The sequence below is a fragment of the Limulus polyphemus genome, unplaced genomic scaffold (genome assembly GCF_000517525.1).
Source record: "Limulus polyphemus unplaced genomic scaffold, Limulus_polyphemus-2.1.2 Scaffold386, whole genome shotgun sequence".
Lineage (NCBI taxonomy): Eukaryota > Metazoa > Arthropoda > Merostomata > Xiphosura > Limulidae > Limulus > Limulus polyphemus.
This window is the reverse complement of record NW_013665996.1, coordinates 231,301-242,319: the sequence shown is the minus strand read 5'-3', so window position 1 is coordinate 242,319 and position 11,019 is coordinate 231,301. Positions and strand designations below refer to the sequence as shown.

Genomic DNA, 11,019 nt, shown 5'->3' with positions numbered 1-11,019 from the left:
ATCAATATATCTCAATGAAATATTAGTTTTATCTGCTCTACCTCCTAGTCGCCTCGTCGTACTAGTAGATATATATATATATATATATATATATGCTACAATGAACCCCACAACGAAAGAAAAACACAGCTACAGCTAGAACAATGACCCTTTTTCACAATTAGTAAGAATTGGGAATTACAACAATAAATATCAGGGTTCAATTCCATGCAGTAGACATAGCAGATAGCACAATGTGGCTTTGCTTTAAAAACAAACAAACAAATTTTCATGGTTAAGCTGTGTATTAATTAGTGAATCATTATAATATTAGAAATGTTCAAAATATCCACCACTTTTCTTAATGCATTCATGTCATATAAAAGTCCTAATAAAAAGCTGTCCCTCTGTGGTACAGCAGTGAATTTACACACTTACAATGCTAAATTTTGGGGTTCAATTCCCCACAGTGGACACAGTAGATAGCCCAGTGTGGCTTTGCTATAAAACAATCAAGCAAAAAAACAAAAGCTGCATAACAAAAAAATTAGTAAAGTTAGCATCTTAATTTGTGGTTTCCTAAGGCTTTTTAAGAGACAAAGAATCGGAAATAGTGAATGAAGCAATTAACTAGCATTTATGTTAGTTTCATGTACAATATTGGTTAAAATATATTTATTTAGTTAGTTAGTTTTGTAATTTTTAACATATATCTTTTTTATTATGAAGATTATTTTCCCAAATTAGATTAATTTAAGACTCACCTAAATCTCATAAGCTGGTTGAATCTCATGAAATATTATTGGGATTACAGCCATAAATACCACTGACAGTAAGAGCACCCAACTGATGAATCAATGCATTTGTCTGGTTTTTACCAGGGCCAGATTCTTTACAGTAGATGTCTGTGACTTGTTGGTGATAAATTTCAACAATAAACAAACAGCACATAGTCCACTTGTTTTAAATTAATATATTAAAACAAGTCAAACGTATCTACAAAAGTTTGAAAGACTGTTGGTTACCCACAGTTGTATCCAGAGCTTTCAATAATTGTCTCTTTTTCAGCAAAGTCCACACAGACTGGTTCAATTATTTTAGAACACCATTGAAAAGACAAATTGTTCTTCTCTACTCTATTATTACAACACAATCTGTAATAACTTCACTTTAAAAATCCCCACTTTACGCTCTTTATCACTAAATTTACAATCATGCAGTCTAGATCTATCTCTCAAACTAAATATCTGGCACGTATTTATACACCAACAGAAGTCTAGAATATTCAAATCACTACTAGATAATGTATTGCAATAATACTAAATTAAAACAATGAGAAAAACTCAAAAGGTTCTATTAATATGATGCAATAACATAATCTACAATTCACAACAGATGAACTACACAACAGAAGGTTCATAAACAAGGTTGCCATAAACTATCACTTCTAAAAATAACTAAATTTAACAGTCATGCTATATAAATTATCTAAATCGTAACTTTCACATTAAACTTTAACTGAAGCAGTCATAAATATAACAGCATTGTAATCATTACAAGTAAGAATGGTATATTAAATTAGCTATATATTCATTAGTGGGTAAATTTTGTAGTTGTGATCTGTGTAGGAAACTTGCTATGATTATAAGTTTGTGACTGTATATATACACCTATACAGAAATTGATAAGTTATATTTAAGCTTTAAACAATATCTTACACTTGTACAAGAAGTAAGTTAGAATTACAATGAAATGCCTTCTACAAGTATTGGTTGTCAGCTTCGTGAAAGAGAAAAGTTATACAAGACAGTTGAACTGTACCTAAAGATAAAATATGAAAAAGTCACTGATCAAGTGTCTGTGATCAAATTACTTATTCTAGTTCAATAATTATATTTAGCTTTTTTTACAAGTGAATTCATAACTTTGCCAAATGTGTCACTGATAAGACTTGGTGACTAGACTAACTAAGAGGTTAATACCTGTGGTTTTGTAGCCTAAAGCAATATGGTAATTTATCACTCAGTATTTAGTTTTTATTTAGTAGCTTTTATTCTAGGGCCCTATGCTTACAAAAACACCATATTAATTTAATAATGAAATTTTAGAAAAAGGTTTTATATCATTTTTACTCACTCTGAATTAAAATTGTAAATGTTTGTGGAACTTATTATTAATAATACAATTGCAACTAATATATTTAAAACTTAGTGATTTAAGTAGTGACATGTCCTCATGCTTGATTTCTTGATTATGGTAAACTTGGATATTAGTTTGTTTAATCCTGATCAGAATGTATTCAAACATTCCAAAAATTTTTGAAATATATCAATAATATCTACAATGAAAAATTATGTAAAGATTATTAAATCACATATAAAATTCAGGCTTAAAAGGTATAGGTACATTATTTTCCTCTAACTCCAGTTCCTATAAACACTGAAACTTATAAACTCACTGTTCCCATAATAAGTCCTATGGTGTGTTGGCTCAGGATCTCTTGGATCAAAAATGCTTTATCTTGGCAAACAGTTTGCTCCAATGTTCTAAGTTGTGATGTCGGTGAAATATCTAGCAGATCAGAGAAACTAAAACCATCACAAGGACTTCTGGTGATGTTGCTGTCAAGTTGAATCACACGTTTCATTATCTGGAAATAGTTTAATTAACAGAAAGGAAATGCTGATATATATATACACACACACACACACACACACACACACAGACACATACATACAAAACATACTTAATTAAATACATCTTTTTGTTATTTTACATTCCTACTCTCTACACTCATGGCTTTTCACTGTTGTAGCATCAACACATACATACACACACAAATAATAAATAGCAATGAAGTAATTAGAAAAGGACATTTCAAACTGTGAGTCAACTAACTAATGAAAGAACAAGATTTCACTGAAATAGATAACAAATTTTCAAATACAGATTAAAATAAAAATTAGTTATTTTTGATTACGTGTCTTTATGGCTGAAAACATTTATCCTATACATATTAGTTTCTTTTCTTCTAAAACATCATCATTATGTAAGTTGATTACTTGGTTTGTCCTATTGTTCAATATTTATTCCCACACCTAAAACTTCAAAATTCAATAGTTACATACATGTAAAATTATCTTTGTTAAATATTTACAATATGAAGAACTTATGAACCTTTTCCAGATCACTGTAAAGAATATGAACTCCAGTTTCAATAATCTCTGGAAGATTGGCAACAATCTGTTGGAACAAGTTGGTCAATGTATGCAAGTCCAAAGTCAGATAAGAAACTTGTATTGAATTTGATTCTATTGCAAAGAAGAAAAAAGAAAGTTATAATAATGTAACTTTATTAAATTTTCATGATAGACAACTTATAAATAGTTTTATCTTTCAAATGCAAATAAAAATATAAACAGAAGCCATCAGAATAGGAACTTCCAATAAATATTTCAAAGGAATTGTTAAACATGTCTTCACACGGATAAACTTTTACATGAACTTCAACACAAGATTAATTTAAAATAAACTTTTTTCATAATTTATGTATTTTAATAACAACATTAGTTCTAAATGTAAGAAAAAACTTGGTTTAATTCATTTTTATAAAAGGTTGCAAATGTTTTAGCTTTTTCTACTTAAAAAGAAAATAAAGAAGAAAGTGAATTACCTATGATTTTCTGGAGCTGTTGGTTAAGCAACTGAATAATCTGATCTGCAGAGAACACCAGTGCTAATATGTCATTCCTGTACAAAAAATCTCTGTTTTCGAAGTACTCCATAATGGTCTGGAGTATGCTTGTAACAAGTGTTATTCTATACAGTTTTCAGGAAAGAAAATAAAACATTAAATAAACTTATTCCTAATTCATTTTCTTTTCATCATTTTTACTTTCTTTTATATCCAAAGTAGCATTAGCACATTTTTCGTAAATATTACTGAAAGTATTAGAAAAATATGATCTACTTCTGGTTTCACACTACTAAGTTTACTTTCTCCAAAAACAGTAGGATTTATTTTTAAACCTAGAGAGAAAATGAAGTTATATAGTATCTACAGTATGACAACATATGAATATACATGTTTTTTTGTAGCATGAGCACACACATTCTCACAAAAATTATATATTACCTTTCATTCAATGTTTTTTTCATCCAAAATGTTCTCATGAAATAAACATAAGCTTTATCAAGTCTTTCCCAGTCATAATGCATATTAACTTGTTTGTTGTGGAATGTATGAGCAATTTTTCCAGTTTTCCTCACAAGTAAACCCCAATCCAAATTCTCTGTAGGATCCATTGTATTGTTCTGGGAGTTCTGTAGTAGCTAAAGCAGAAATTCATAAGAACTGTTAATCAGAATTACATTGCAAAAAATGGAAAATTGTAGCATTTCATTAAATAAACAAATTAATTAAATGTTACAATTTATCCTTTCAAGGAATACTATTTAATGTAAAGAAAAAGTAAAATTTACTTATATGATGATTATGATATGTATAAGATTAAAGAAAATTATGTTTTTAACCTTCATGATCAACAAGAGTATTATAAATAGCTATTCCAAAAATTAAGAAAAAATAACAGCTTACCATATCATAATAGCTTTTTAACAACTGACAAGAATATATCTGCAGATTCCTAGCAACAACATCCTTAGGAATTACAAATGTAGATTCAAACATTGTTTCTTTACACACCAAGTCAGGCCAATTCGATGGTACAAGCAACTTTTCAAGCTAGAGAGATAAATATAACAGCACCAATTTTTCATCTACAGCAACAGCTACATTTCTAATATTAAAAATACCTGTACCAAATCACTGAAAAACATCTAAATCTTCTGTGGACTCTACTTGCCTAGTCAGCAATTTTACTCTCCACTGGACAAATCAAAGCAGGAAGAAAAATAGGCTTAAATCAGATTAAAAACAAACAACTGTTTATAATGAGAAATAATTTTCTAGTGCTATCTGTAACAAAAAAATAAAATAAAAAACTTAAGTTTTGATATAAAACTTTGACTTTAGACATAGAAAATAACTTTTTTTGTTATCAGTGAAAGGGTTAAGGCAAACGTTTTCCATTCATGTTATTTTATTCAAACTAGGCCTATCCTAACAACGTGGATTCACGATTGGTTTTAGATGCTAATTGCAAGATATATTCCATTCACCCATATAAGACTTGTGGAAGAAAGTGCAAGCAATCTAAATTTAGAATTTCTTAAGTTTTACAAACCAAAGCTGTGGTAGCATTTTGGTAGGCTGAAATGTTTGTACCCACATAATCATCCCATGTTTTTACAAGGTTACCAAATACCAAACTGTTTAGTAAATATGTAAATATTTATGTGTCTCTACCAGAGGGCATGTAATGTAACCACTTACTCTGACATTCATTCCCACAATGATCTTAAAAAAACCATGTTTGAAAAAAGGACAACTATCAAAAGAAAACAAAACAGAATTTGTTGGTCATCTGAAGAAGAACAATTTGAATTCTGACATCCTGGAGAATTTTCAGGTAGTTCAACAAGTAAACAACAGGAATTCAGTAATTAGTAAATGATTGCTATGCAGCTATTTTTCACTGGATTCTTTTCATATTGACAGATTACTCACAGATTTTGAGTAGTAAAAAAAAAAAACTCCCTGCAAACTTTATGACAACTTAACAATAACTTTCAAATCCAAGACAACTATTTTTAACAATAACTGACCGTGCTGCCAATAAAATGTCTCTTTACTAACCATAATGTCTGAATTTTAGCCTTTCTTCTGCTTATCAGTTTAACAACATGCATAAATCAGGCAAGATCTCATTAATAATATGATGTGACCACACATATTACCCCAACTTGTACCTCAATAATACAATGTGCCCACACCTATTAGCCAAACTTGTACCTCAATAATACAATGTGCTCACACATATTAGCCAAACTTGTACATCAATAATCTAATATGACCACACCTATTAGCCAAATGTGAAAGATTAGATCACAGAATAATAAGAAAAATTAGTCTTTCTATTTGTATCCAGTTACCGCATTAATATACATATTTCTTCAAAATCAATACTAGTTTCATTAAAAGCAATTATTTTGAACAAATTATATAATATTAAGTTAGTAGTAATATGAGGATAACCACAAATAATTAATTCTACATTTCATAGCAGGATAGTAAACCCAATCTGCTCAGTCTGAGAGTAAAAGATATAGCCACAAGCAACTAGATAGAATAAACAGTAGACTTCTGGAAGTCTTAGTACTGACCTTTTCTTCCTTAGCAGTGGTCAACAGAAACATTTCAAGTACATGTGGCCAGAACAGATTACTTTCTTTTAACCCATAAAGAAGTTCTAAAAGAAAAAAATACAGGTTATAAAACAAAATATTTAACTTTAAAAAACAAATACAAAACATATTTTCAGCTAGTTATTCATAATTTGTTTAATTATTCAAGCACAAGTGATAATAGCTTAAAAATTAATATCTGATGTTTTAGTAATAGAGACAGAATTCTAGTTATTTTAATTTCTAACAATGTAATAAAAGACACAGTGTATAAAGTATATCCCAAAAACATTTTAAATATTTCCACCAAAAATCACAGTAGGAACAACTGTACTGGAGATTGTTTTACCAAGACATCAAAAAAATAAATAAAGATAAATAAATTTCACCTAAACTATAGTCTTATCCCAAAAGTTGTTCTTAAAATTTTCACAAGCAACAGTAACGATCCTGTTGTCAGTGCTACAGTACCACAAAATTACATAAAGAAACAACAGAACTTAAATATTACATATTACGATTATTACTGTTGTGGTAAGGTGAGTTTTAAAAAGAACCCCACTAAAAATGGCTAGTAGGTTAACTTTTTAACTCAGTTGGTACAGCACTCACCTGGTGTACAAGAAGTCTTAAGTAAGATATCATTCCCAAAAATGTGCAAAAACCTATAAAACTTACCACAGAAAAAAACTGACAACTGACTAGCCTTCATCTTATGATAGATTTGAGGCCAAGACTTGTTTGTAATAGGGAAAGAATATAGTATTTTTCAGTTGTTAAAAGCTACCTTATTGGTAATGGCTACTGTGAAAATTTTGTTCCTTACCCAAATATGGCTAGGTCATAGACAATAGTCTCGGCTAGCTCAATAACAAATAATCCCAGCATTCCCAGGGAACTGCTTAATAACACATTAAGATGAATTACACAAGACAATTCATTAATACAGGACATGTTGAGCAGCAAGTCTAATCAGGCACTGGTAGATTAAAAACCCACATGCAGATAAAAAGCAAAAAATTCGAAACATTTGTTGAAGCCAAAGGGCAAGGTGCAAAACCATTAGGCCAGGGTTCTGGGACATTCGATGGGTTTCAGAAGCTGAAGAATTTTAGACTCTCTTTGGTACATTCTCAGCTTTTCCTGGCTCCAAATCTAGTGTTTTTACTAGTCAATTATTATTCGTGTTAACATTATTTTTTCAAGTATTTTCTTAATGGACTTTTACATTCTCAAATGACCTGAAGTGATGCACAAAACTTGAAAACCAGTAAATCTCTGAAGAATTATCATGCTTGTACATCGTAATGCCTTCACAAGTGATTAACAAAAACTACTAAATCCTAATTTCTCTCTTAACTTTACAGTTATATATTTATTTACTACAGCTCAACACACATAAATATCTCATGTTTGCAATTATTAACATAACACTATGCCATAAGTCAAATCAGCAATAAACACCTTGTACAAAGCATGTGACTGTTGAGTTACATTATACACTATAGTTTAAGTTTAGATAAGATGATTGCCCAAAATAGGTAGCAAACTTGCAAGTTATTATTAATACTAGGTATGTGTGTGTATAATGTGATAAATGTGTAATGATATGATTATGTGCCAACAGAAGTCTCCATCTGAAAGAAGAAATAATGATAATATAATTCCTCTTACTACAGTGGATAACCTTATGTTTCAGTTAGCAAAGCACTCATATGGTGTGCAAGAGCTCTTGAGTTTGATACCAAGCCAAGCAAATACAAAAATGAATTACCACACTTACAACAAGACTTGCTAAAATAATAAACTTTAAATACCAAATGTTCCCAGTACTTTAGTTACCAGAGATAATAAAGTTCAAGATAGTATTCCCAATGCTATCTCAAAACTTACTAGAAATAATCAGGTCTGACAAAGTGTTCTATATAACACCAGAAGAAAACTTACCAGATTTTACCAGATCCAAAGAAGTATTTAAAACTTTGTATACAGTTGCTGCTGAAGATTCCAGGTGAGGCCAATACTCGGTATCTTTCATCATGTCAGTTAGCTTTTCAATACTTTTAGCAAGTCTTTCACTACAGCAAGTAAAACAAGATTACTTAACTAACAGCTCAAACTTTAAATGCAAATATAATATGTCAGTTAATAAACCACATTTTTTACAGAAATGTGAAACTTTTTCTTTCAATTAAACTTATATTCCCACATTTTAAAATTTCAGTTTTAATTAGTCAATCTTTTTATGACGTTTCATGAGTGATTATTTCGAATTACATATAAACTTAGAGTTAACAATAAATTATTTTAAATGTTGACTGTAAAACGTTATAATTCACTACAACTAACATGAAAACGTATTGTAGAAAATATTACCATGACTGCATGCAGCCATAAAACTGAACATAATAAATTCTACTTACAAATCAAAATTTGTATTTTCCTTATTGTAGAATGATCCTAGTAAACCACCAATTTCCTTCATGAGTGAAGCATATTTAGGTGGCCATGAAGAAAACAAAGAAGTCAGTGACTCCACTTTAGTAATAATTGAAGCTGTGTTGTTGATTAAGTCTGCAAGGGTCACTTTTCCCTAAAAGCACATTAATAAATATAGCTAATTAACCATCTATTCTTCGAATTCTAAGTACTGAATAAGATAAAAACAAAATATTCTAACTTTGTTTTCACAATCTAACTCTTTTGAGATTGACTTTTAATAAACTTTTATGTTGCCAAATCATTTTTGTTTCAAATAGTTCCCACTAAGAAAGGCTCTTGACTTTAAACCCTTAAACATCAATCCAAATAATCAAATTTGATAAATGTAACAAAACTAGTCAAACAAACCTAAAATTGGAACATTTGTTTAAGATATAACCAACAAATTTGTGATATTACAAAAAAAATAACAATTATTTATATGTTTTTACCTTATCAAAATATTTTTCCTTTACTAAGAATAGTTTTGCTACTCTTATAATATCTTCTTCACTTGTAAACCTGCAAATCCTGGTCTGAATCTTCTGCCAATATTTGACCATGTCAGAATCTTTATCCTGGATCATCATCATTGAAGCAATGCCAGGACTATTGCAGACAGAATTATACACATCTTGTGGGGTTTGAAGTTGTTGAAATATTTTAGACTGTGTAAATAAAAACATTCAAACAGTTCATAAAAACAGAAAATAATCAACAAAATTTATCTCTACTTTAAAGGATTTAAAGAAAATATCTAAATAAAGTCTTTTATATTAGAATCATGAATATTTTGTAAACACTGAAATAAAATGTATTAACACCAATTCCTCTGAATATTGAAAAAAAAAAGTACAGATCTTAGCAATGTTAACAAATAAGGCTTAAAAAGATATATCTAAAAATCCTACAGATACTTGCAACTCATGGCTAAGAAAAATATATCCTACATAAAGTTTATGTCACTAGGTACAATTTTACGAGCTTTTCATATAGATTTTCAAAATTTAGGTTTTTTGATTAATTTGCACCCTAAATTAATGATAATTTTAAAAAACCATTTCCAGTTTTTCTGCCACTATTTACCAAAAAAACCTAAAAATCACTATCTCATAAGCAAAATGCCCCAAGTGCTCAAACTTGGTAACTAAGATAGGTTTTAGTATTTACTGGTCCCAAAAGTACAAGCATCTTTACAGCAAGGGATTAACAAGTGTCTTTAAAGATTTCTAGATACAAACAAAGTCCAAGATGGGTGCCATATACCTCAAAATGTCACTCTCTTGGTCCCCAAACCACTTATGTACTTAAAGTTGGTGGTTAAAACTAAAATTTATTAATCATTGAACCATTTATAGATTGACCTTACAAATGTTATTAAGAGTTTCTAAATGTACAAATATTGATATGTCAATATATCATCTCTGTCAGAGCACTTTACAGTTAGTTCAAGATTACCATCACTATGCTTTATTGTTAGTTCTAAATATTTGCTTCCCGTTTTATATATCCATTAGGCTGCCATTGAAACAAAGACAGTTTCTCATGAAGACAGAAAACATAGAGGTTAGCTTCAAATTATGTATCAAATGTCAAAGAAGAGCCAATACCTTGACTGAACACAAAAACATAGTTCAGCAGTTGTTATGAAAACTTTTTCTGTAGGTAATGTATTTATAAGCAAACTACAGGTCCCAGTGTTTGTAAATATTGGCAGAAAAAAATTTTTTGTATTATTTTTTTAATTTAGGGTCTAAATTAAACAAAAAGTCCGTTTTCAAAATCTATATGAAAAAGCTGACAAAATTTCATATATATGCATACACTAAATAACTTTCACTAGATAAAGGATTTAATCAAAACATTATACAAAATACCTTAAATGTTACCTCAATGTTAACCCAATTTCACATTTACCTACCTCCTGAGGCTTAAGCACAGTCCTCATCATTACCATAACAACTGTTTGGGGAAATATTTCTGCCAGAGTATCATAAATAAAATCCTTGTCACTCAATATATCTTCAAATGTCTTTTCACGAGCTGAAAAATATTTCTTACAGATGAAACTGCCCAAGCAATAATATTCTTAAGTAAAACTCAAAATTATTACTTCATTCAAATATAGAAATCATGAGATCAAATTCCTACACAATCTTTGGAAAAAAATACTCTTTAAAAACTCCAAATACACTTTTCATTTCAAATCTGGTGATCAATTTCAAGAACTGTTACCAGTTTTCTTTATCATAC

The 11,019-nt window shown here is 29.5% G+C and overlaps 1 protein-coding gene across 1 annotated transcript in view; it reads right to left on the bottom strand.

Moving 5' to 3' along the window:
• LOC106457882 overlaps nt 1–11,019 on the bottom strand; it is a 137,376-nt gene that overhangs the window by 61,977 nt on the left and 64,380 nt on the right. The window contains exons 11-20 of the mRNA XM_022383950.1: nt 10,688–10,809; nt 9,219–9,434; nt 8,709–8,878; nt 8,233–8,363; nt 6,265–6,350; nt 4,577–4,723; nt 4,115–4,311; nt 3,653–3,798; nt 3,157–3,290; nt 2,438–2,629 (exon numbers count right to left, since the gene is read on the bottom strand). Of these exons, the coding sequence (XP_022239658.1) occupies nt 2,438–2,629; nt 3,157–3,290; nt 3,653–3,798; nt 4,115–4,311; nt 4,577–4,723; nt 6,265–6,350; nt 8,233–8,363; nt 8,709–8,878; nt 9,219–9,434; nt 10,688–10,809 (1,541 nt within the window). The remainder of the gene's footprint in view (nt 1–2,437; nt 2,630–3,156; nt 3,291–3,652; nt 3,799–4,114; nt 4,312–4,576; nt 4,724–6,264; nt 6,351–8,232; nt 8,364–8,708; nt 8,879–9,218; nt 9,435–10,687; nt 10,810–11,019) is intronic.